Source organism: Necator americanus, chromosome V, assembly GCF_031761385.1.
Source record: "Necator americanus strain Aroian chromosome V, whole genome shotgun sequence".
NCBI classification, from domain to species: Eukaryota; Metazoa; Nematoda; class Chromadorea; order Rhabditida; family Ancylostomatidae; genus Necator; species Necator americanus.
In genome coordinates, this window is record NC_087375.1 from 18,649,754 (window position 1) to 18,676,154 (window position 26,401).

The 26,401-nt window shown below is 41.2% G+C and overlaps 1 protein-coding gene across 2 annotated transcripts; it reads left to right on the forward strand.

Annotated features, from left to right (window-relative positions):
• Positions 1-1,943: 1,943 nt before the first annotated feature.
• RB195_014359 (uncharacterized protein) lies at positions 1,944-25,950 on the forward strand (the record flags this gene model as incomplete). 2 transcript variants are annotated; one of them, XM_064204595.1, is made up of 19 exons in its annotated part: positions 1,944-1,969; positions 7,743-7,830; positions 7,899-8,001; positions 8,093-8,259; positions 10,884-10,965; positions 11,026-11,093; positions 15,040-15,159; positions 15,702-15,869; positions 15,927-16,090; positions 16,206-16,300; positions 16,365-16,511; positions 18,300-18,382; positions 18,467-18,593; positions 18,671-18,829; positions 22,648-22,812; positions 22,869-22,946; positions 25,329-25,468; positions 25,528-25,693; positions 25,838-25,950. In XM_064204595.1, the coding sequence occupies 19 exons, from the start codon at positions 1,944-1,946 to the stop codon at positions 25,948-25,950; spliced, it is 2,259 nt and encodes a 752-aa protein (XP_064060476.1). The 2 variants fall into 2 exon arrangements, with proteins under 2 accessions (XP_064060476.1, XP_064060475.1); XM_064204594.1 differs by having other exon boundaries at positions 10,884-11,093.
• Positions 25,951-26,401: the final 451 nt, after the last annotated feature.

Below are 26,401 nucleotides of genomic sequence, written 5' to 3' on the forward strand. Positions count from 1 at the left end.
GGGTTAAACAGTGACGTGGGACTGCGAGAGTTTATTAGCACGAAGCGCAGAAATGAGCCATGGTTGGCGCGGAATGTGTCGAAACGGAGGGATCGCGACGCTACAACAACGCACGCTCTTACTCTGCCTTGCACGTACTCCTCATCTCTGTTCATCACCGGCTGAATTCATTCGACAAGACGTTGTTTCGGTGAATACAAATCAGGTGGAAATGAGCGGTGTGTACATAAAAAGCCAAGGTGACCGAACGTGACAGAAACTGATCAAAATTTCTAGGAATCACCATGAGACAAATCAATGCTCCAGACTGCCAAGACAACGGTAATTGGAGAGAGAAACAAGTTATCATCATTTCGGTGACAGTGTTATAGAACATTTACAGTTCCGTCGTTGGGCAGATTTTAATGATGGAGCGAATGCTCCGTTCTCGATCGCACTTTGGAACATCTTTGTCAAAGTTTCTCAGACTAACTCGGCGCCGAATGTATCCAACCGGATGACCACAACGCGCAAGCGCTAATGGGAAACCAGAAAGGATGAGAGAGTGTTCGAGCACAGCAAGGAAACAGCGCGCGCTAGGATAGACGCGTCGCGGGCACTCCGTTGAAGACATTCGGCGCCGAGTATAGCAAGGCCAAGCGAACACAGGACGCTTGAAGGATCAATTAAACATAACAGTATGTGCACATATCTCTAAGAAGCTATCAATATATCAGAATCAATCATAAGCAGATGCAGTCACAAAATCTAGTTTGACCAGGATACTTTTCCAGGAGGGTTTTTTATGACCAGTAATCCGCCCAGTAAAACAAAATCAACCGACTTGAATAATAAAATGATAAGTTTCGCTAAGCGCAAAAGAGGTGACTCGTTACAATGGTTTCGTTGAATACGCTTTTCCTCCAGCGGCTCGTGTGTAGGTTTAATCAAATTAATGATGAGATTACTGAGGATGGTGATTCGCAGCTCGAATGATAATCCAGTATTCGCCTTCTCGTAAGGTGGACACTTTCCAGAAACACTACTAGATTACGTATAAACCTATGGGTCTCGTTTTTTTTCTGTAGAACGCCGTTCGATGGTCGGAGAAGAAATGGGAGGGGCGGCGACGAAAAGGGCAAAGAGCGTGTGGTCGCAGCGCGACACGCGACGTCGCAGGATGACGCGATGCCGCCGCGCGCGGCCTCTGCGTCTTCTGCCAAGTGCGCTCTATTTCGCGTGGTCGCATGCTGGGCGCTCGTGGCACTTCGACCGCCCCATCGGCATCGCACTCCTGTGGCTTCCACTTGTCGTCTTCGCTTTTTCCTCGCACATTTAGCGTTCGCCTCCACCTTAGTAGATCGCCTAATCTGTTCCCCGATTGGATCTCGGAGGGATAGTCGTGGCTGCGCACGTTGAAAAACCTTTCTTGTGATGCCCCTTCCGCTGCGCTATTCCGGATTCATATGCGAAGATCGCGACAGCAGCTACATACACACAAACAGTCGCCATGTTGATTATCGATCATCATGGTGTGGTTTTAATTCGAATCAGTATGCTGTCGAGTAGTTTCATAACGTCACGTGGTAATTAACTCACACTTTTCATTCGCTTCTTCCTCACCAACGTTTCTCACTTTTTATCGAACACCTGCTTCTCACTGTTTCATCATCCACTGTTCATTGTTTGTGTCTTTCCTAAGTGCCCACCTTTTTTCCTTCCGCAGTTATCTTTCAAGGTCATCTTACGCGTTCGTTTGCTGTCATTAATCGCCATCTGCTGTTCTCGTGATAGGAGTTGTTTACTAAATTTTGCATATTTCTGTTTATTTCTTTCAATATATCACCTCATTTTCAGTTCAAAACTGAGCGATACGTACTGAAACTCTTGGGTGTGGTACCCATAGAGCGGGACACATCACATCATACCTTATTTTGCTACATTTTTATTGTTTTTCAACCAAGATGGATCCGTCGGACTCTCGTAAAAGGTGCGTTTTCGCGTGTGCATACATAAGATTTACTCTTTTATTTTGTTACCAATGATAACTCTTTAATGTATTGATTGCGTTGGGTTGTTATCTGTCGGGCTGTTGTACTTTGCGCGTTGTGGTCGAGTTTTTCTGTTTCGCTTCCACAAGATTTATGGATCATCTTTATCTACCGTTTTAGGAATGCAGGTTCCATTATTTTTTGAAGTTACTTTTCTTATGTGTTTACTTCACTGGTATAACAGTCTGTGACGTTGAGTTATGAAATGTCTTTTGAGACAAATTAAATTTGTGATTCTTCGATGCATTCTTTCGAGCTGCATGAATTGCGAAACTTCACTTAGTGATCGTTATCTGATTTGGGTCGCTTATCTTATTCAGTTAGAGGATTTTTTCTTCCTTCCTAAAGTTCTTTGTTTCCACAGATAAATGCAATCGCAAAATATATCTTGTCAGGTGAAAAAAAAAAACAGCAGCAGAGCCCTATTTCCCGTTGAGTTCATTTTTGATGCTGTAAAAAATTGGAAAGTTTGGTCCGTACTGATGACTCATGGGTGACGTCACAACATTAGCAAATTGTTTCGTTTTTCATTTTTTTTTTTTTTTGCTAAGTCGAAAGGGTGCCAGCTAACGCCAGTTATTCCGCTAAGGCATAGATGCGATAATAGGACCCGATGCTCCGATCCCCTTCATTTTTGGATGGTTGGCGAAGGGACCCGTTCACTTTTGGACGATTGGAGGAGAGACCCCCTTCACTTTTGGACGGTTGGAGGAGGGACTTCATCACCTTTGGACCGTTGGCCAAAGAACCTTCTTCACTTCTGGACGATCACTTGAGCCTTTCCCCATGAGCTAGACCCCCTTCACCTGAGGAGGGTCTTTCTCCTCCCTAAGGCACCTATGTGCTAAGGTCAAAAGAATTCCTGGACTCTTCTTTTCTCGTCACATTCTTCCGGGTATGAAGTCTACTATTGTCTTCCATATACTTATTGTGCACATATACCTACTTCTACTCGCAAGTTTTCGCTTGTTTGCTTAAGTAATGCAGATTATGAGAGTTTTTATGTTTCTTGCACCGCAAAGTAGTTGTTTGAGTGCACACTTCACGCAAGAGGTTATCGATAGAAGTGCAAACGTAGGTCGCTGATTTGTTCGTAGTAGTTTTGGTGATTTTATATATTCGACCACTACTAGTATTCTCAACCTCGAACTAAGATAAGAGGAACTACGTTTCATGTGTCTGTAAATATTACAACCAAATAAGGACGTGTCGACATTTTATTAGGTATCACTCTGATAAATAAAATGATCCTCTTCATTCTTCTATAATCTCGATATACTCACCAATGTGCTTCTTTTCTACACTCTCCCTGCGAAAGTCTTCTTCTTCCAGCAAATGCCCTTGTTGTACGTTATCTTTATCGGTTGTGAGAAGTGAATTACCACCTAATGTTTCCCTACACCTTTTTATGTGCTAAACATTAGTGAAGGCTTTCTTCGTGGAGAAAAAAAATTGATTTTTGCTTTTATTATTCCCTTCACACCTCCTTCCTCCTCCTTCACAGGAACTCAATGATGAATATTGTATCTTAGTGTTTATTCTGTGAAGACACCTGTTATTAGTGGCACTTAACATATAACAAGGTCTGGAGAGTTATTTTTATAAACAAAAAAAAAAGAGAAACTCGGAGGTGAAATCTACCGCCGAGTTAGCCGACTTGTTCCTTCGTAGCTCGCACGCTTATAATGTCTCCTTTTATCCATGTATTTTTTTGTTGAATGTGCCTTGTTTGTGTCTTCTGTTTTATTTATTTCTTCTACGATGTCACAGTGTTACAATGCGTCGTTCTTCTATATCTGTCCACAGCAGTAGTGTTGGTATTGGAATTTAGAGGAATATAGTGCACTGAACCGCTACCAGTTATGTGAGCAGATGGAGAAGCGAAACATTATGAAAGTGTGCTCTTTATAATGAACCTTATTTCATAACTCAAAAATCACTTTGATTTTGCTTTTTTTTTAGAGGAAGTAACATTGCTTGTGCTCGTAACTTCCCATTGCTGTCACCTGGTGCTTTAATATACGCAGCAGGGAAGATGGAGGTGTTCACAACTGGGGGATTTATTGACACCTTGGCGAATGTTTCAATATCCCTATGTTTATCGCGGCTGTTATTTCTATCACACCTAACAAATGCTTTTCAAGTAAATGTACGCTTTTCGTTTGGCTCATTTCAAGTTCACTTCCATTTGTTGTTGGATCAATTGAATTTTTGTGATTTGCAAAAGGAAGTGAGATTCAATCTAAACATCCAATCATGTAACTACCAATTCTTTTGCTTTTAGGACTTAAAGCTTGAAGTTAGCTTGAAGAATTTAAAGTGTAAACTTTTTAAACTCACATTTCTTTTAGTTGTATAAATGAATTTCTAAAACTCGGTTAAAATAAAATCCAAAAATCGAAACAGGAAAGATAGTAGTGCTGTAGATAAGCGTGAAGAGTGCAATATTGATAGAAGACTTAGCAGGATTTATGTAAGTCAGAAATTGTGAAGGGTATAATTTCGTATTGAGTAACTAGAAAATGACTGCTACCGAACTGTACACGTTCTTAAATTTTTCAAAATATTTCCCGGCTTTATTATCCACATGACTAGTTTTTTTTTCATACTTTGACATGTTTCTAGCGGCGCTGGGCTTTGTTTTCTAAGTGCAGGCGATAGATTTACTTGTCAGAGGTTTCGGATAAGGCAGTCATGTACCTATCCCTGTGTGTGCAAATTGATTTAGTAATACTTGTTCATGCTGCTTATCAGCAGTATGAAAAGAACTTCTTTTAATATAGAACTTCACTTCAACTTCTTATACCTTAAATTCTGCAAAATTAAATTGCAAGCTTCCAAAAACTACATATTTTATGTTGTAGAATTTGTTTATAGTATGATCGTCTCAGCTATGCTCCCTGAAAATCGGCACAGAAAAAAGATAGTAGAGCCGTAGATGAAGTGAATGTGAGCGCGGTAGTGATAAGAAACCTTAGGATTTGTACGAGACAGGACCGAAATATTATAATTTTGCATTGGCTTTTAATGAACTGTACACGAGGTCAAAAGATTTTATTGGCTGACGTTTCGGCAAAATTGACTTTAGAACCTGAAAGGGGCGATTCAATTTACAATTTAAACGACCAAATAATTCCACAACAAAACAAGTAAGCTCTATGCCTACTTTTTCAACCACCAATTTAGATACCACACTAAATGCTCAGCTTCGTTCGGCGACGCCTAGCATGGATCGCTGACGGATCGATCACGAGAGCGAAATGATCCGAATGTATCATTCGGATTAGAAGAGTCTTGCGAGATACAGTGAGAGCTTACGCGTTATCGAAAGAAATTCGCCCTTTCGGTTCATTTTAGGATTTTTGGATTAGATCCAAAATGCCTCCAGCGATTTTCGAGCGAACGTTTTAGATTCGTGCGCTAAGATTCGGACTCTGATTTCAAAATCGGGTCCACCTAAAGGTGTCCATTCTCGTAGTCTATTCTTCCCATTCACATGCGAACATATAGCGGTATAATTTTATATTAAAGCCCTCTCAGAAACATTGTAACAGATTGTAGAAACAGCAGAGAGTTACGCTAGAACCAGAACAGAGAAGATTGCGGCAGGCTTTACAATCGGGACTGAATCTGTTGGTTTTCCGAATGGTCCTTTAAACCAGTAGACTGTGAATAATTCTGAAGGTCCAGCTTTCGAAAATAGTGTTTTTCATATATATTCGAAGAGCACAGCGTTCAGAAAACAAAATTTGATAATTGGAACTTGCTGGGAGTACCGAATTGCAGAATACTCAGTAATTATCTCCTCATTGAACAGAAAGAACAGAAAAGAAACCATGTCGATTATTATTTGGTACCGAATTTTGCAGTTCTTGGAGAGTGCTGCACTAAACGGTGCTTGCTAGTGCAACATCATAGTCAGTCTCTGAAATTCGCATTATCAGTGTCAGTTTGTTGCATTTTATTTTCTTAACGCCAAAATACCCAGAATCGGCGATTTTGGGATCTCTGCGCGAAAATGTAGGGTTAGGAGTACATCACGAGTATGAGTGTGATCGCGTTCAATTCCCTGTCAATTGTGCCGAGAAACTGCGTGTGACACGGACACGATCGAATTTTCCTGCAAGGCACCTAAAAACGTGTCTCGTATGCTAGCGAAAGCAGATGCGCAGGATTTGTACAATACAATCGAGCGAACAATCAGTGGGCTGCTGACGGTGTCTCTCTCGTTCGCTGGCAGATTTGGCGCGTATGCGTGCACTCGCATTCGTGGCATGTTGTTATGTGCCCCGTAGGAAAATTCGATCGAGACTGCCGTTTCTCGCGTTTCCCAGGACTCTATAGGTTAATTAAAGGAGGGAGGAGTGGACTGAGCGGGATCTTATATACTCGTGATCTGCACCCATATTTCTGTGTGCTCGTGGGGGATGCTAAAAATATCTATTTTGTGCTGCTGCCTTCTAAACTGGTGAATTCACCTTAGTATTGCTAGAATTCGGCAAATAGCTTGCAAGTACCACAGTGTTGCGCTATAATTGTATTAGTATATTATATAATTGCTCTCCACATAATTGGCGAACTAGAACTGTGTGAAGTGAATTATTCTTGAGATTCACGTTAAAGCAGCTTCATACACTTTTTCGCTTAATTACCTGTTGTATATGTGCTTCGAAATTCCCTCCGAACGTTTGTGTGTGAAATGTATGGAGAACAAGCTTTTATGAGGGTTAACTTGGTGTTCAAACTGAAGAAAATGAGAAAGTTGATAGCTGATGACAACAAGTCCTATAAAGGAAGTGTCGGGTTCTCGTTATTCGTTCTTGTGTAGTGGCAACGATTCGCAACTATGTGACCCCTATTTACACCTGCCAAGAGTTGTTGTCGACAGAGATGTAGATTTACAAAGCTGCATTTGCGTTGTTGATGGTGCATTCGTTTTTTTTTTTTTTTGTGGAGTCATTATCGAAAGTTTAATAATCTATGGGAATGTATGTGCAGTAGTAGGATCAAAAAGACATGAACCTCGTTGCAGTTGCGTAAGCGGTGCGGTGGAGCGTAGTGGTTAGGATCGAGTTGGGGCTATCGCGGAATGCAGTGATAAGTGGTGCTACCAAAGATGTCAACAATCTTAACCGATACTCTCCATCGCACCGCTTCCTCTTCCCTTTCAAAACTTATGCGTACATGTAAATTCTGCAGATTCGAATTTCGACTTAAGATCCCATCATTTCTGTGCGAGCAATTTTAGACAGAGTTGTAAACTGCTGCCGCACATCATAGCTCAAAGCCCTATTTCTAGAAAGTTTCCAGAAAGATTGGAAATGAAAGTTTAGCCACTCGTCAGCCCTTACCGACCCTTCAAAACAGTTAAAAGGCACCTTGTGAAAGTTTAGTCTTTGTACTTTGTCACAACTAGATGGCGCGATCTGTGGAAATCGTTTATATTTTATAACTTATTTACATTCGTAGAACTTACCAAACATTCATTGTCCACTTTGGGTCCGAACTTCCATGCTTTGTGTAATCTGCTACTACGTTCTCTTCCTACTTTTTTTTGACTAGTTATCAACACCATTCGGCTACAACAAATACAGTGCCATACTTTTATTTGCTCTTGACTTTTCAAATTTGTCCCCACTGCAGCTGTTTCACTACTGAAACCAATTCTACTTTGTTAAAATTTTAATTCCGAAATAAGGTGGCGTTCTTTAGAAATATGGAAAAGCGACGAGAGACGTCCAGGTATGCGGCTAGGGATAGACGTGGGAAGGAATCGGAAATATTCAGCGATCTTCGGGCTGTATGTTCGCTGCTTTCTCGTTCTTACAATGACTTGTTACTCTTTCCTGAAGTCATGATTGTTTCTAGGTTGTTCCTATAGTTGATGAAGGTAGTGTCACTCACCTCGATCGAATTGCCGTGTTGCGAGTATGTTCTGCATGGTGTCGAATACGTAAAACTGCACCCAATGGTTAGTGAACTGAGTGAACCATAATTTTGTCTCATTTTTCCGCTTTTTATCTTGCATCTTCTTTTCTTCTCTATTTCCACTGGGTTTTAAGTGCTGAAACCGTCAGCAGTTGGTCCTGAATTGAGTAAAATTGGCCAAGAACTGTGGTGCGAGGATACTATCACAGAGGCCTTGGATGGCTTCATTATAATCGCGGATAGCGATGGAACAATACTCTGTGTTACAGAAAGCGTGTGCTTGTATCTGGGATTAAGTCAGGTTTGTAAAGTTATCCGGTGTCAGTCTTTTTTCCCTATTTTTTTTTATCGCCTTTGCTCGTTTTGTGCTCAGAGTTATGATGTAAGATGAAAAACTATTGATCTAAAAGTAGCGATAACGCATATCAGTTCCACTTTTTGGTTATCACCTGAGATGGTGATTCTCGGGGGTTGTTTTTCGATAGCGAACAATGTGTCCGCCGTACTGATGTGCGAAATTGGCGAGGGGTCACCAGATAAATTTTCTTTCACAATGTGAGGAGAATGGTAAGGAACCTCAATTTTCTGCTTTTTCGATGGCTTTCATTTCAGTCGTATTAAGGAGTATCTTCAGAGACATATGCCATGAAAGAAGACAACTTCTTTTTCGTGAAGTTAAAAAATTACTGAAAATCACCCAATTACAGCAAACTTCTGTTTCTCTTTCACCCACTCAGAAGAGATTCTTGTTTCTGTCTAACAATACTGGGATTAGTAAGGGTGAAGGGGGTCTAGCTCATAGGGTGCATCGCAAGTGATGAGCATCCCTCCGCCAACCGTCCAAAAGTGAGGGGACTATCGCATGTATGCGTAAGAGGCCACTGTTGGACCTTCAGCTTGAGTATGTCCGTTAGGTAACTTGTGCTTCTGGGGTAAAGTACATGATTGTAGAAATATTGCGCGTCTTGCACGTGAAAGATGCTCGGTTTTGAGCGTTTTAGATGAAGTTCTGTTGACTCTCTCCACTGGAAAATACCTGCGCAGGTCTGCTGCAATTGTAGGTGTTCATAATAGAAATGAAAATTAAGATTCAGAACATCAATGAGAAGGGTTTTAGTAAAGGAACGGGAGGACTGCTGAAAGTCGGTGAATGTGCTAGCTATGTTTCGGACATGTCTGGTTTCCTACCTTAGCGGTCTCTACCATCCTCTTCTTAGTCTAGTTTGTATTCCATTATGATATTTTGTTAGGCACTTTTTTTGCGATATACAAGAATGCAAAGATTCCAAGTTTTGTGAAATTTTTTAAAAATTTTTTAGGAAACTTGTTTCGATTTTTGGATTTCTTAAGTGCTTGTCCTCTAAGGCCTCAATTATATCAGAAGTTTTGTGTTAATTCAGCGATTTTGCTGCAACACTGACAATTTTCAAAGCTGCGCAGTGTGTAACTGCATTTTCTTCCTAAGTTTCACGACTTCCGAAACCCGTTTCCCTACAACAGTTTGAAATCGTTTCATCTATTTCGTCCATTCTCCTGTCATTGCTCCAACAAGTCAGGATAAACCGACCTGAATTTGAGAACTTCGGCCGCACTATCGGCGACAATCGATCCAACAGCATTGACTAAGAACATGGTGTGATAGGGGAGAGAGAGAGAAAATCACACTGCGTTGAAAAGGAGACCAGAGATTGGAGTGCGGGATTTTCATTTGCAGTACGCCTTTGCTGAGGGAAATTTTATTTAATCAAGTATTGAATTGATACGTTTGTCTAGGTTACCACATATCACCACAACGTCACCTTTTCCACATATCACCACAACGTCACTTTCTGAAATTGTTAAGTATTCTTGTACTTAGAAGTTTGTTGTTTGATTAGAATATGTGGAAGTTGTATAAAGTGTGAACAGAGAATCTGGCGTTACTCAATCGTCTTGTAACGTACCAACGGCTTCACTTCAATTCGGAATCGCTTGAGGGTTACGAACGCGTGTCTCACCGTTACAATGATTTACTGGGGCCAGTAGATGTATCCAGTCATTTGACGGGACGACTGACGGATTGTACATGCTATTTTTTCACGTTATATTCCGTCGTTTTGTATTCGAAAAGTAAAACCTGTGACTAAATCAACTAATTCAATTTAAAGCTCTTGCTGCTGCTTCATTGCAAACAAGGTATAGCTTGTTTTAAATTTGAGTTTGTGAGACGAGAAGCTCAATTCTTTTCCATGTAAACCGTTTATGCTTGCGCAGAGACCTGGACCCGGTATGGACGAAATTTGCTTGATCCTTAGTGCGAACGAGCGGAACCCAGCACTTAACTCGTAAAGTTTTCAGCTTCTCTAGAAGTAATCAGTTTTATATAGCTTGATTTTGCTGAAAAATGTAATGCTTTGTCGCTGGAATGGATGGTGTCGAGACCTGAGTTTTTTTTTGTGTTTCCAAAGCGTAATTAACAGTTAGCCCTTTAGGGTTAATCTTTAGCTCTGTGTGCAGTAGCATCCTATTTCATCACATGGTTGCAGGGAATTTGTTGCTTTCTTTATGTATCGAAGAAAAAGAAAATAAGCTTAACAAGAAAGAAGCTGTAAAAGTAAGGGCCTAGTCTTTAGTGCAGTTTACTGCAGCTTTTTTGAGCTACCAAATGCCCCTCAGTGTTATTACGGGCATCATATCAAACTAAAAAAAAGATTGCAGATGAGAGAGAAGAAAAAGAAAAAAGATTGCAGAGAGAGATTCCTCTAAGTCATTTTCATAATCTGATACCACCGTTTTATACGCAGAACAATTTCTGGGAGACGGAGATTAATGCGTACTGCCTTTACAGAATAGCAAAAAAGTCACTTTGTTGTGTTGAGTAGACCTGAATGTCCTACTTTGTTCTGCACGAGTAGTTCATGTTTTAACGACTGGAGCTTATTTTAGACGGATCTTGTGGGACGAGGCCTCAAAGAGTTTCTTCATCCGAGTGACTACGCTGAATATGTTGAAGCAACAAATAGTTTGGGTGCTGTGCTCGGAGAACACCAAGATATTTCTAAGTCACCTGAAAATGGGCTGTATGCAGAGTTGCGGATGAAGACGGTTATCACACAGCGCGGACGTAATCTCAACCTCAAAAGCGCGCTCTACAAGGTAAGCATACAATGACTTGGCTCAATTCTAAATACCTGGAAATTAATCTTACTAGATCTAAGTGATCTACGTAGAGTCTATAGCGGTGCTCCAGCACTATTCACAGCAAATTATATAGCATGTTTTTTTTGCTTATTTTTCTAGTTTATTCTTTGACTATTTTGGCAATATTATCTTAGTTTTGGCTTCGGGCTTATTTGTTTCTACTGGATACTGTTTTCCAGACTAGCTTTTCTTGTTTGTCTTTTACGCATTTCAATGTTGCCAAAGGTGCCACACTATTTATCTTCTGATTTTCACGCTGTTCAACTCCGAATTTTTGCTTTTAATGTACTTCCATCCTTTCTTCAACTTTTGAACTTATTAAGTGTTATCTAGCTTGTAACTCTTAATATAATCTCAGGGGTTGTTTTATGAAAAAGCGGAAGGCTAGAGGTTGTAGCATGACCATCTTTCTGTCTCTCCAAAAATGTTTACTCTTTCAACCTTTGGTTACACCTAACTATAGTAGAGTAAAAATGTCATGAAGCACGGTGCAACTGCGTACGCAGGTTCTTTGAGGCGATGGAGCGGTTAGGAGCGTACTGGAACCCTTTCTGGCACCACCCATCACTGCATTTTGCGGTGGTCATACCTCGGTTCCATCTGCTGCCTTCACCACGCTGTTTCGAGCAAGTAGGCAAATGCACCGTGCTTGATATCGTTTTGACCCAACTGTACCTGTTTGCTGCGGCTGCAATTAATTTAGCACATTGCGAATGTCTCAATGACCTTTTTCGTATGTTTTCTATGTTAATTGAGTTTCGACTTCTAAGTCTTAGCAAGTTTTTTTATCGCTTCTGTTTTGGAACTCTTGATATGGTTTCTTCCAACTGGAATAACTGAGAAGGAATCGAGGACTGATAACAATATTCTGCCGTTTTTCTGTTGGCTTTGACATTCTTATGTCATTTCATGGGATTTAAAGCATGTGCTGACTGAGAATTTCCCTTTGTGTTCCCTGTAACTGGTTTCACTTAAGCTAGATCGAAAGGAGTGGTGTTTTGACCCTGGTGGGTTGCTTTAGCAGAGCAAGCTTAATGGGAAGATATAAAACCTCTTGATTTGTTAACGAATTCAGCTCCACAGTATCGTTGTTGATAAATTAAGTAAATGCCAAATAAAAAAAGAAACTACATTTTTTGCACAACAAAGAAACACAAAGGAATTCTTGTAAATAGAAAACATTATGTGCAGACTCTAGAAGTTGAAAACCAGCTATCGAAATACTTGGTTAATAGCGCTAACTTTTACTTTAACTACACTTTTTTGGGACTAGTTTTCACTAGTGCTGGTACTTCTCCACATTACAAAAACATTAGTTCATTTTCTTCAGATTCTGTTCTATTCTTGAATTCCCTCACGTGTTTTTGATTTTACGCACGTAATATTTTATCTGAAAATTGGAAATCATGTATCCTAATGTTTGTCACGAAAAAAAAATATTACAAATGTTGATTGAAAAAGAGGAAAAGTGGATTACTCGAAGCCGTTGGTGAGTGAATGCAAACATTCTTGTGGCACCTGGCCAATTCTCTACCATTCATTTTTTATCGATTGTTAGAGTGATGACCGTTTCAATTATGTGGTAGTTTGTTGTTACAATGACATAGTTTTTGTTTGCTTAGAAATACCATCTACACTCGAGCTACGTACGTGTATTGTCACAATTTGCGCTGCGAATAGGTTTGTTCAATCTGGGGCTGTTCTTTGCGCTTGGTTCATTCTGGGTACATAAAACCAAATATCAAGCTTTCTCGAAGATAGGCTATCGCTGTTATGCTTAATTAATTTTTTTAAAAAGAAGTCTGCAATTTCTTTTACATTGTTTTATTGCATCTGTACCTAGTTTTTGGGTAGCGTTCTTCAGTAGCTGCCGATATACTTTGATTGGTTTGTTCGATTATGTGGACTCAGTAGATTCTGGCAGTTATGCCTGTTTGATCGTTTAGATGTTTCTTTAACTCTTCCACTTTCCTTTTAACACTTTCGCTTTGACTTCGTCCGAAAACCACATATGGGTGGAGGTAAGAGCATTCGATATTCTAAGTTAAAACCGTGTGTTTTCGTCTATTTTCACCTTCGTCTTTTTTTTCACTAAAGCCTAAATTGTGCGTGAGCAAACACATATTCATGGTTATTGACAGAACCTTCATAAGTAACCTACCTCATATTAGGGTGTGCAATCGGTGTTAAATAGCCTCAAATCGCGTATTCGCGATGTGCTTCCGATTAGACACAGTACTTCGCAGGAATCAGGTTGGACATAACACTCCGAGCGTATGCCAGCTTGTGATACTTTGAAAAATATCAAAATAAAAGTGGACTTTTAAGATGAACAGTTCACCATCATTTGTTCCTTCTTAAATTGCATCTTCTACATCGTCACCCTCATACTTTCTACATAATATCCAACTTTGCAGATTAGAGGACTGTTATGCTTTAAACCGGCTCCAAGACATCAAAAATGTCATCCATAGTCTTATATGTTATATATATATATATATATATATATATATATATATATATATATATATATACATATATATATATATGTATGTATATATATATATATATATATATATATATATATATATATATAAGGTTGGACAGAAAGTCTTGTCACCCATTTTTTTTTGAAATTTCCAGAACATTCCATTTTTGGTCGGAACCCATGTTGCACCATGTTGTATTTGTAGAACATTCTCGAAGCTTCTCGACAATACTGATATATAGCCTTGGGGCTTCCTCAACCTTAATCAAGATGTCAGTTGCGCAAGGACAACTTCGGGCTATCCTCTTCTATGAATGGCGTGGCGGCATAGGAGCAACGGCAGCATCAACAGCAGATTGGGTGAGGGCACTGTCATCATGACTCGCTTCGCAAGCGAAGACCCCGACTTCGCAGATAAGCCCCGGTTGAGACGTATCACACTATCGAAGACTCCGCCATTCTCGACGTTGTCAAGGAGAATCCGGAGATCAACACCCGCAGTCTTGCGACGAGACTCGGTTGCAGCCGCTCAACAGTCGTCACTCGTCTGCAGGCCCTCGGCTACAGAAAAGTAGTGGCTCGATGGATCCCTCACAGCTTGACGCATGACACCCGGTTTACCAGGGTATCCATCTGTCAATCTCTCTTTCGCCCGCATCGAAAAGAATTTCTCGAAGATTTTATCAGATGGAGATGTGACTTGGGTCCTCTACGACTCTAACGCGCGCCGTGCTATATGGCTCCCTCGACCAGAAGACCTGTCAACGCAAGCCAAATAGAACCTCCACCCAAGAAGTGTCTCCTTTGTTGCTTCTGGAATTCGAAGGGAATGTTATTTTATGAGCAGCTCTCACAAGGCCACAGCGTCACCGGTTCCATATACGCTAGTCAGTTTCAGAAGCTCGCTTCGGCCTTTCGAGAAAAGCGGCCGAGATTAGCTTCGGTCCACTTCCTCCACAATAACGTAGGCCCCATCTAGCTAAGGAGACCCGTGAAAAATTGAAGGAGTTAGGCTGGGACACGGTGCCCCATCCCCCTATTCTTCTGACCTTGCCCCCTTAGACTACTACTTATTCCGCCCCCTCAATGCTTTCCTAGCTAAGAAAAGGTTCACCAAGTTTGGAGAAGTCGAACGGGCGGTCAGCTACTTCTTCGACTCCCAGTCTCCACGGTTCTGGAAGAAAGGGATTGCTGACCTGCCCATCAGGTGGGACACTGTTGTAATTAGTGATGGTGGTCATATTATTGATTAATTTCTATAGTAAGTTCAGTAAAAAAAATAGAGCAGAAAAAATGACAAATGGTAACAATTCGAGTCATTTCGCATGGAAATTTTTGTTTTGCGGTGTAGCTCAAAGGCCCTTGTTACGTTCTAAATTTTATAGCCAAGTTTTCTCGAAAGTTTGCTTCCAGTCGATATCATTTGTTCTTCGTGCCGAGCGTTCCTTGGGTGGCCATGTAGTTCGGATGCATGCTGCTTCGGAGCCCGCCGGTCAAGGTTCAGTTAATGCCCATGCAACTGCTCTCACCAAGGTTAGTTTTTTTCTATAGTTGCAAGCTTTCCTTCCTCATTGTTTGCTCTGTTCTAATTGTCTCCATTTATAAAATAATGAGGTTGTATCTTCTTCTGGACATACTTTTTTCTGCTGTGGAGATACGGCTTAAAGGCAGCATACCACGAATCTGAGGTGGTGTGGATCTCAGTATTTGTACAGAGATAGGAAATTATGGAGAGGGTTGTGATTCAGTCCATTTCTTCCTAATTGACGTAAAAATAATGGCCCGGATGATGTGCGCGTGCACAGATCTGGCGCGCTCCAATCGAACTCCTTGTGAAAAATAGTGCGCCGGAATGCTCGAAGCCGCATCTTCCGGGCCATTTTCTACGGCAATTAGGATGAAATGAACGGAATCATCCTCCTCCCCATAATCTACGAATACCCACCGGAAATCCGCACCGCTCCAGATTCGTGGGGTGGTGCCTTTAATTCAAGGCATTTTTCTACTCATGTCTCATTTTTGCATTTACTATATAATTAAATGTTCATAATGAAGTAACCTTGCGCTCTGTTCAGTACGCAGACACGCCAACGGGTTCTTTTATGACACGACACACGTCTGACATGCGGATATCATATGTTCATGATCGCCTCAACTATATTTTAAGAAATGAGCTGAAAACGCTCATGGGTGCGAGTTTCTTCGAGCTCATTGATCCGAGCGATTTGTTGGCATTCCGCGAGGTTTGTCTTTTTGCTATTCACCGCATATGTAATTCCTATTCCTACCCTGTTTTACAGTCCATGAAGATACTATTTGCGAAGGGTCATGTACGAACACCGTTGTATCGTTTGTTAGCTTCGAATAATGCTGTAGTTTGGGTTACAACTGAGGCGTCAACTGTCAACCATACCTCAAAGGGTCAACGAGCTCAATATGTCATCTGTGTTCATCACATCGCTGGGTTGGTGAAGTGACCATTAGTCTATGCCTGTTCCATTAGGCTTTAGAAAAGATTTCCGAAGATTAGAAGTTACTGAGTGAACGTATCTTCGTGCTTCATATCAGTAATATTTTAGAATTAAAAGCGCTGTGGAAGAAGTTACTTCCGTGCCTGAAGGAATTGCCGCTGGGATTGCTGTCCAGATTAAGAAAGAAGTCGATGATACGAGAGGTCAGCGGGGAGTAATCTCATTGATGGTCAGTGTCTACACAGCTGGAGCTGCGGAATATTTCAGATTACGCTGGTCGTCAACCACACGTTGACTCTACTGGTGCAACTGACTTCCAGATGCAACCGTTTACTGGTCGGGAGGATTTCAGCGTAATGACTAGGCTCTTGTCTTTCGCAGATCCAGATACAATCAAAACTTCCACTTTAGACGGTATGCTCTTGATTATCTTGCGTCTTTCTTTAGCTATGAGATCTTCGTAGCATTTGAGTTCCAAAACTCTTCTTCCTTTTGTTTACTTTCACTTAAGGGGTAGGTTATTAGTATTTTGCCCTTATCTTTTCCATCTGTTCCTATTTGTTCTGTGATTCTATTTCGATCTAAGACTTGTGTTTTTTTTTCTTTTGAAAACAAAACTAAACGTCTACTGTTTGCGTCGAACGTGTTCTGTCGGCATAAAGCGATACTTTCTCAGCCGATTAATTATTGCTCTGGGCGGACCTCTTGGTCGATGGGACAATTGATCGGTAGGCTGGAAAAAAGTTTTTCAAAATACTTTTTATTTCTTTCTTGACATAATAATGCAAGAACGGTTTCACCCGATCTTTGCAAGATACTTTTCGGTTAGTTTTAACGTTTGCTTTGTTGCTAGGGTGGCTAAGCCTTCAGTTTCTATGATTTAAAATTTCGCTTTTTTTTTCGTGATTGTGCATGAAGGGAGTTTAATACATCCACGACTACTAGACGATTATTTAAAAAAAAGCCGATGAATTTATCGACGACGTCGTCCCATCGCTTGGAGGTGTGGCCTGCTGTCTCAAAAAGAAGGCATGGTACGCTGACACAACGTAATCAGTGCCGTCTGTACACTCCATTTCCAAGTTTTTGCGATATTTTGTTCCTTTTCGACGTTTTGCTCTTCCTCAACGAATGAGAGGAACTTTTAATTTAAAATTCTGTTTCAAGACTTATCCAGAGCCTGTCTCACCCATATAGGCGTGTGTGTGCTTTAAAGGCATCACCCCACGAATCTGGAGTGGTACGGATTTCCGGTGGAGTATTCCTATACGGAGTTGTAGATTATGGGGAGGAGGGTGATTCCATTCATTTCTTCCTAATTGACGTAGAAAGCGGCCCGGAAGATACGGCTTCGAGCGTTCCGGCGCACTGTTTTCTACAGGGAGTTCGATTGGAGCGCGCCACCCGGTAGGGAGGCGTTGTAGATTATGGGCGGCGCCGCATCTTCCGGGCCGTTTTTTACGGCAATTAGGGAGAAATGGACGGAACCACACCCCTCTCCATAATCTACTATCCCGTGTACGAATACTCCACCTGAAATCCGCACCACCTCAGATTCGTGGTATGCTGCCTTTAAATTATTTCTTAGTTTGATGTTCCATTCCATAAAAGAATGTCGAGATTTGTGAGCGATCCAAGACGAGGTTTCCAGTGCACGACAGTAATTTGAGTGATAACGATCACGCCGACGATGAACATGAGTGCTGTTGCTGCTGTTGGTCTCGCAGTGCTTCTTCGTATCGAAAACGTGCAGCTAGCTGGGGTCTCTCTAGCGCAATTCCATCGAAGCGACAATTTCCTGATGCAGTAGAATGGAGTGTATCCGAATTTGAATCTACGCGCAAGGAGGAAGATGAGGTGTAGCAGAAACTCACTGGAACTTTTAAAATGTTTGTAGGGCCACAGTTCGTATACTCTGCTTGCATTTCCGAATATTTTTGTAACTTTTGTTGGGATAGTAGCGGAGTTAACGGACTGTCGACGTGCATTCCTTCCCTGGATGTAGTCATCGTCTCGTCGTTGTCATTCTGCTAAAGCGTTGGTCTCGCCCCGGATCGTTCACATCCGTACTGTTTGAAGGAGGTCGTTGATTTCCAATGTAGCCATGCTCGTCTCGTCATGTTTCTATATTTTATGTCATTCCTAAGCTTTAGAACCTTTAGAGTTTTCCATTCGAGATATGCCTAATTTACGATCTTATAGGATGTGGTGAGGGCCGCAGCCGTTCGTATTCGGACACATTTTTTCGCAGCCAGTCAGAGTGTGCGTCTCAGAGCTTCGGACAGGTAATAAATAAGGCAAGATTGTGAAATAGTCTGTTCTCCGCTGAATCTTTTTCATTAGTGACATATCGGATACCTTTTTTCTAGCTTGAAGGACATTCTCCCCCTAGCGACACCTCTGTGGCCACGGCGCACATCATGGCTACGCCGTCTCGTAGTCCGACCGATGATGGCCTCTCCCCAGGAAGCGGACTTGTCTCAGGGGCGGGAGGAGGTGCAGTTCCTCGTTGTGATGGCTCCTCAAAGCTACCTTTTCTTATTTGAAGGTGTTGTTCATTCCTCTTCATTTAGGATCTTCGTGTTCCCCTTTGGCTGAGGGCGTCTCGCAGTGCGGCCTGTACAGTCCACCCTCGTCCGCGCGATCGAGCCTTACTGGAAAACTTGATCGACGTTTGGACAGCAGCCAGCCCACCAGTCGCCCACGAAGCCTTTCCACCGTTTCAGCATCAAGTTGGTTCTGTTTGTTTGCTCTCATAATTCCTGGGTTAATTCTTGGGTTGCTTGCATTTAACCTACTTCTTTTGTTTTTCTATTACAATCATATAGTAGTCAAAGCCGCTAGATGTTCTGGAACTATTTTGACTATTTTTTTCATTTTTTTTCTAAATGCAAAGAAATACTAATTTATGTTGAATTCCGCAGCCTTACGTTACGGATTTGTTGAAATATTTATCTGCCGAGAATCTTTTACTAGTTCGAATAATCAGCGCTTAAGCGATCGATTTGTCCTTGGGGCTAATAGTGTTCCGCAAAATATCCTGAAGGGTTATTTAGCTTCGCACTTTCTCTGCCATCGAAACAACTGTTTTCCTTAGACATTTCATGTTGGTATATAATAAGCTTCGCAAACGTACTTCTTCAGACATTAATTTGCTTTCCAATCAACCTTTCTCTAAACTAATTTCCGTTTTAAATTTGCGACAATTTGTCGTTTGCCTTTTTTTTTAAATTCTCAGATCGATAATCATTTCTCGAATTTGACAGAGACAAAGATACAGTATCAGTCAAAAATATTTGGTAGAAATAACATAAGAAATAGTATAAGTAACCATTGCTATACATTTGAGATTTGATTAATACATATTTTCAGCCAGAATTGTTTTGTTTATAACGAAATTCATTTTATTTGCAACGAAATTATTTTATACATAATGCACTTTATTTCTAATGAAGGAGTATTAACCCACTGACGAGAGCGTGCGTTTTTGCGTGTCTAGCACGTGGGACTGGCGCGTTTTAGGACACCGAGCAACCGCGGCTTCACGTTGAGCCGCGTTGTTACAAGACTTTTTTTAATCCCGTTCATTCTGCTTACTTATAATTAATTGAGTTTTAGGAGCCAATGATGGACGAACCTGACCTAGACTATTTAGAGAGTAGTTTTAGAAAACTACCTGTTGAATCTAATGGAGATATAACCGACTGTCTGAAAATGATTAGTGCTGTCTGCGGTTAAGTGGTCTGATTCGAGAAGTAATGGGATGCTGAAGGTGTCAGATAGTGAGAGTGAACAGAAGAATTGTGAAGCGACGCAGAAACTCATAATGATTGAAAGTTTTTTTTCCAACAATTTGGTTCACATGATCAGTTATAGTAGGGTCAAAACGACATGAAACACGTACGCAATTGCGTACGCAGCTTCTTTCGAGGCGCTCCGGTGAAACGTAGTGGCTAGGAGCGTGGTGAAATCCTTGCTGGCACCACCCATCGCTGCAGTTGGCGACGAACTCACCTCGGTTCCAACTGCTGCCTCCACAGCGCCGCTTCGAGCGCGTACGCAAATGCACATCAACTACACTCGTGTTTCATGTCGTATTGACCCGACTATACGTAGCTATCACAAACCAATCAACTTTTACGAGCTATATTTGAACAAGGAAATGTTGTCAGTAACTGTCGAAGAAACGAAGCAGAGCAAGGCAAAGGATCCTAAATTTAATTACACGTACTCCTCTGGAGTTACAAATTTTATCGGATTATTTTTAGTAAATAGAAAAGTGATTGTTGCACTAGATATTTCTAAAGAATGCGGAAAAGTGTGGTTTGCAATATAACGCGTGAATTCATTACTTGGTTTCAAAAGATAAAAAGGTTTTCTGTTGTGTTAATGTTGTGCGTGATACTATTCGGGGATAATAAACCAACTAAGTACAGAAAAAAGCTCAAAAAATGCGAAATCACGAAAAATAACCGTTGGAAAGCGTGCGGCTCACCGTTGAGCTGCGCTGTCGTCAAAGGGTTAATTGCTTAAAGGCATAACCCCACAAATCTGAGGTGGTACGGATTTCAGGTGGAGTATTCGTAAGAAATGGGCGGAATCACCCACCTCTCCAATCGAACTCACTGTAGGAAATCGCGCGCCAGAACGCTCAAAGCCGTATGTTCTGGGCCGTTTTTTATGGCAATTAGGAAGAAATGGACGGAATCACGGAATCACCCCTCTCCTTAATCTATGATCCCGTATACGGATATTCCACCTGAAATCCGTACCCGTTAGATTCGTGGGGTAATGCCTTTAACAAGTTAACTATGTTCTTTTTCACAACGTTAATTAGAGGTCCATTCGAAAACCTATGTAACGAAGAACTTGATCGAAGTGAACAGGACGCGTCAACAGAGACCTGGATAATCCATTCCATCTGAGATTTAATTAATGCACATGTTATTAGCAAGAAATATCCTGGATGTTCTGTTGTTTCATATCTCAGCTTCTTACAAGTGCTTGGGAGATTATGTTCGAAGCCATAGTTGGGAGTAGCCGGACTCTCTTGAGATGAGGGGGTTTAGCTCATGGGGTGCAGCTCAAGTAATGGGGATCCCTTCGACAACCGTTCAGAAGTGAAGGGGTTCCTTTCGCTAACCTTCCAAAAGTGAAGAGGGTCGGAGCAGCGGCTCCGACTGTCACACGCATGTTCGACGCTGTACGTTGTCAAAGGCACGCTGGTGCTAGCGACTTTGGTAAGTCATGAAACTCTTCTGTTCGAGGCGTTATGCCGCAACGATGCTTAATATGAGGTTGAGTTATTAACGATATCTCGTAGTATATGTGAGAGGACCTCGTGACCTCATCATTATTGGTGATATACACCACCATGCATTTCATTGGTGATATACATGATCATACATCATAAAACCATTTTCACAACATGGGCAGCTTTGATTTGCACACTTCTTTTTGCTCTGAATACTTGGAAATCGTATAATTAAACCCAGATTAATTCTATTCGGCGCATTATTACGATCTGAAGTTACTTGATTAATTTTTTGATTTTTAAATTGTCTTTTAAGAATAGGCACGGGAAGTAGCAGTTTCTGTCGCGCTTTATGCTTTCCTTCGGATTGAAGTTTGACAGCTTCAACACTCATCTGAGCAACCATCATTTGAATACTAGTTAACGTTTAACGGCTTTGACAGATGCTCACATTGTTCAGACATTGAGAGATATGCAACGCCTGTAGGGTCGCCTTCGTTCTAATCAATTTTTTATATCGTTTTCGTGCAAGCAAATGAAAGCAGTCAAAAAGCATTCATTCATTTATTTTATTTTATAACCTTTATTGAACCGAATCATTCAAATCGACATAGTAGGCCGGGGAAACCATTTGAAACTTCTATAGAATCGGACCTGTATCCTTTATAACAGCAGGAAGTTTCCAAATTACCGTTGACCATTTCTGAGCGGTTTCAGAGCGAACTGCTTGGAGATATGTACAAGTGCCACTAACGCGGTCCTCCTATTCTACCATGGTTGATTTCGTTCTTTGCGTCACCGCGGATTAGTGCATCAAAGAGATAACTTGATAATTTATCAAAGTCGATACTATCTGCGCTTACTTCCTCTTGAGGACTTGCAACACTGCCCATTATCTTCCAGTGTTTTCTGATGAGCTGAAATACAAAACTTCCACGAGATATTTCTGGCCGATAATATACGTATTATTCAGATCTGAGATGGAAAAGATTAACTAGGCCTTTTAACGCATTCTGTTCATCCCGATAAACTACTTCATTAGATGCGTTTTTGCATTATTTCCATTGTGATTAGTTTGCTGAGCAATCAGTATCTTTTCGTTATAAACACTGTGATTGATGTGAAGTTTTTTATTCGATACGTCCATGTTTGTGTCCCATTAGTAATTACACTATGCTCTTTTTTCTCCCAAGTACACATTGTCATGTTTGTTGTTTCGGTTACTTAAATCCTACTGAGAACGAGTGGACATAAAAAAGAAAATTGATCTGTTTCCCCAGGATTTTGTGTTTCCAGATGCTGTCGCACTGTCGTCAGGTTTGCTCAGTAGTGGAGGATGTGATGACACCTCTAGTTTGCTCTCCTCTTTGTCTGCTGCCATTGCTAGGTCCTCCACCCATGGAAGTCTGCCAACGATGACCGTCTATCCCTCCGTCACGACAAATAATACTCCTACTTTCGGTAACTGTGTCATTTGTATTTCTCACAGGTTCACTCTATAAAAATATTTCTTAAAGAAGATATACCATTCGAAGAACCAAACTTTGACACAATTGCGATTCGTGCTCCTTATGTTTCTCAAAATGGTGCTTGTGGTGAGTTTTCGAAAGAGTTTATGACTAGGTTTATGGACGGTTTTTGTGAACTAAGTGTTAGAATGGAGAGCGATAGGAGGAAGCTGTTCACTCACCGAAAATGAGGAATTTTGTCATTCCGAAACTCATTTGAAGTGGGAGAATCCAGTAGTATTTCAGAGCAGTACTATAGTTGGGTCAAAACGACATGGAACTCAGTGCAGGTACGTATGCAGCTGCGTTCGAACCTGTGCGGTAAAGCATAGAGGTTCGGATCAAAGGTGGGAATCTTTTTGATCCAAACTGTTTGCGATAGCCCCATCTCGATCCTAACCGCTGGTTTCACCTCGCACCTTCTAGCACAGTCGCTTACTCAATTGCGCATAGCATCATGCTGTTTTGACCCAACTATAAACATTTTGAACAATAAGTGCAGAGTTACTTCACGAAACGTTTTTCGAGGTTATTTTTTTATGTAATTTTTACTTTTACTTGTTATATTGGATCTCCAAAATCGGACTTCGCATGCAGGAGAAGAACTGTCACATGGAACTTATGCTTATCAATGATTGCTCATTAAATAGTTTTATTTATCAAGATCAAGGGCTATGTGATTTCTATAGATGCTTCCTTTTTTGCCTTTCAAAATTACAGGAATGTCCAACATTTTTTCACTTAAGGTCATAGCAAGAGACAAGTGAACCGAACAATCTTGTGCTTCATACGTACTAGTAAATACGGCATCACTCCACGAATCTGAGGTGGTACGGATTTCAGGTGGAGTATTCGTATACGGTATAGTAGATTATGGGGAGGAGAGTGATTCCGTCTATTTCTTCCTAACTGCCGTAAAAATGGCTGGGAAGATGCGGCTTCGGGCATTCTGGCGCACTTTTTTCTACAAGGAATTCGACTGGAGCGCGCCTACCTTGTGCGGCGCCGCATCTTCCGGACCGTTTTTTACGGCAATTAGGAAGAAATGGACGGAATCATCCTCCTCACCATAATCTACTATCCCTTATAAGAATACTCCACTTGAAATCTGCATCACCTCAGATTCGTGGGGTGATGCCTTTAAGGTGTTCGGAAAGTAATGTCCGTTTTGATACGACAAATTCAAACAGACACGTCTCAGCTCAAACTGAACTCTATTGATCAAAGTAAGAACCATTGCAATCGACACATTTTATTCAACGAGTTACCGGCTTATTTATACAGACGTCATAAAAATCTGGAGATCTAAATGCTGAAAATTCTCTGATAGGTCGTTTCTATGTAACCTTCGTTCTTGAAGCATTTATCCTTTGAGAAGTTGTTCATGTGTGAAGAAATAGTAGCCCGTGGGGAAAGTTCCGGTGGAAATGATGGCTGTAGAGAAGTTTCGTAGTCCAACTGGTTCAGTTTCTGTATGGTTGATTGTGCAACGTGTGGGCGAGCGTTGTCGTGTAAAAGTATTGGACCTTTTCTGTTGGTCAATGCCGAGTACACACGAAGTTCTTGGTCCATTTCGTCCAGCTCCTGATTTCGCCGGGATTTACGAAGCTGTAGTGGATCAGACCGGCTCCAGGCCATCAATCATATCAACATGATCTTCGGAAAATGTTTATGCTCCTGGTCCTGATCCAGCCACTGTGCAGATCGTCTTCGATTGTCGTGAAGGACCTACTACTCGTCGCACGTCACGATCCGATCCAGAAAGGAGTCGCTTTTGTTACGAAGAATGGGCGCAGATGAGAGTTCGAGACGGCGCATCCTCTTACTCTCCGTCAACTCATACGGTACCCATTTGACCAGCTTCTTCGACTTCCCAATTTCTCGCAGATGGGTAAAAGTAGTGCTGCATGACACGCCGAGTTCCGAAGCGAGGTCTCGACCAGAAACTCTTGGAAATGCTTTAACCAAGGACTTTACAAGCTCCGATGGTCGACCTTCGGAGCTCCGCATCTTCAAGATTTCATCTCCACTACGGAATTTACTGAATTAGCGCCGCACCAAACGCTCGCTAGTAGCACCTTCTCCGAAAAGCACGACTAGTGCACAATTATGAATCCAAAAACGGATAGCTGAAGTCGACCTGGTGAAAACGGACATTACTTTCCGAACAACCTAGTACTTTTTGTCATTTTTAGAAGGTGAACTTTCAAGTCTTTTTTCTTGCATATTACAGCTAAAAAATTTTAAGAGTATCTTCGTAAGGTTTTATTTCTTACTTTTTCTGTTGCGTATCCTTGGCCGCATTGATTTTGCTAGCAATCAAAATTGGAAACTAATGAAGCCCAAAAATGATATTCATAATAGGGTTGGAGATGAACTTTTGGCTTGTTTCAGTTCATAAACTCATTTGGGCTAATGTTTCCATTTCATTCTTATCATTTGAATCTTAAAATGTATGTAACATTACAGACAATATTGGAGCTTCGCTGGACGGTACAACTTTTGGTGCTGACGAGCTCAGTACTGTTGATCTCTCAAATGAGGATTTCAATAGCATGTTTGAACAAGTGATTGCTCAATCACGCCCTTCTGCTGGCCGTGCTGTATTGGTTAGCATTTTTAACATTTTATTATAACTGCCCTTTTTAGTCCTTTTTTCCATTTTCAGGCCTCTAATTCATCGGATGTCTACGTGCACCACTACTCAGTGTCTAATCCTATGGTTAGTGGCGCATGTGCTCCTGTCCCGCATCGTTCAAGAGCTTCACCTCCCTTGAAACGACCAGTGCTTACCTCAGTGTATGAAGATCATGAGCTGAAACCTTTATCAATGAGTGGGTCCTCTACTTGATTTTAACTTCACATTAGCCAACTAACAGTGGCCTGCAGATGACTTTTCTTTGTTAGCGCTCTTCTATAGTAAGAGGTATCTGTCTGCTCAAGCATCAGTTTTTTCTTTACCTCATTAATATATTTAGATGGCGGAATGTACTGTAGTTCCACACTATACTGGCCAGCCGAAAGTATGTGGTCAGATCAACAAAGGATGTTCCAGCAACAATACAGTGCAGGCGTGTCACGCCATGTGTGATAGTAGTAGTCACTTGAAGTTATCCTTCTTCACTTTTAGTCACACTCATTTAAAAGCTCGATTAGAGAGTAGTTTAGGTCGTGACGTGACTGGTTATCTAGCAGTGTTTTAGTAATTTGGATGTTTTGTACTGCCGTCTTTTTGTCTCGATTCTTACTCATTTGTTCTACGTCATACTCGTGTCTGTTAGACCACAATTAACGAAATACCTATTTTGATGTTATTTGAAGTGATACATTGTTTTCATTGTTTTTTTCTACTCCATCTTTCGCTTTTATTTCTCACAGTTCATAACTTGTTTAATGCTTCACATTTTCACTGCTCGTTGCCCACGAGTTTCTTATTTTTGTACCCCGTTAGGAGTCGAACATCTATAGTTGTAGTTATGAGTAGTGCTTTCTTCTTCACATCAATGATTCGCTCCACCGTTTTCCCCAAAACTGGGGTCTTC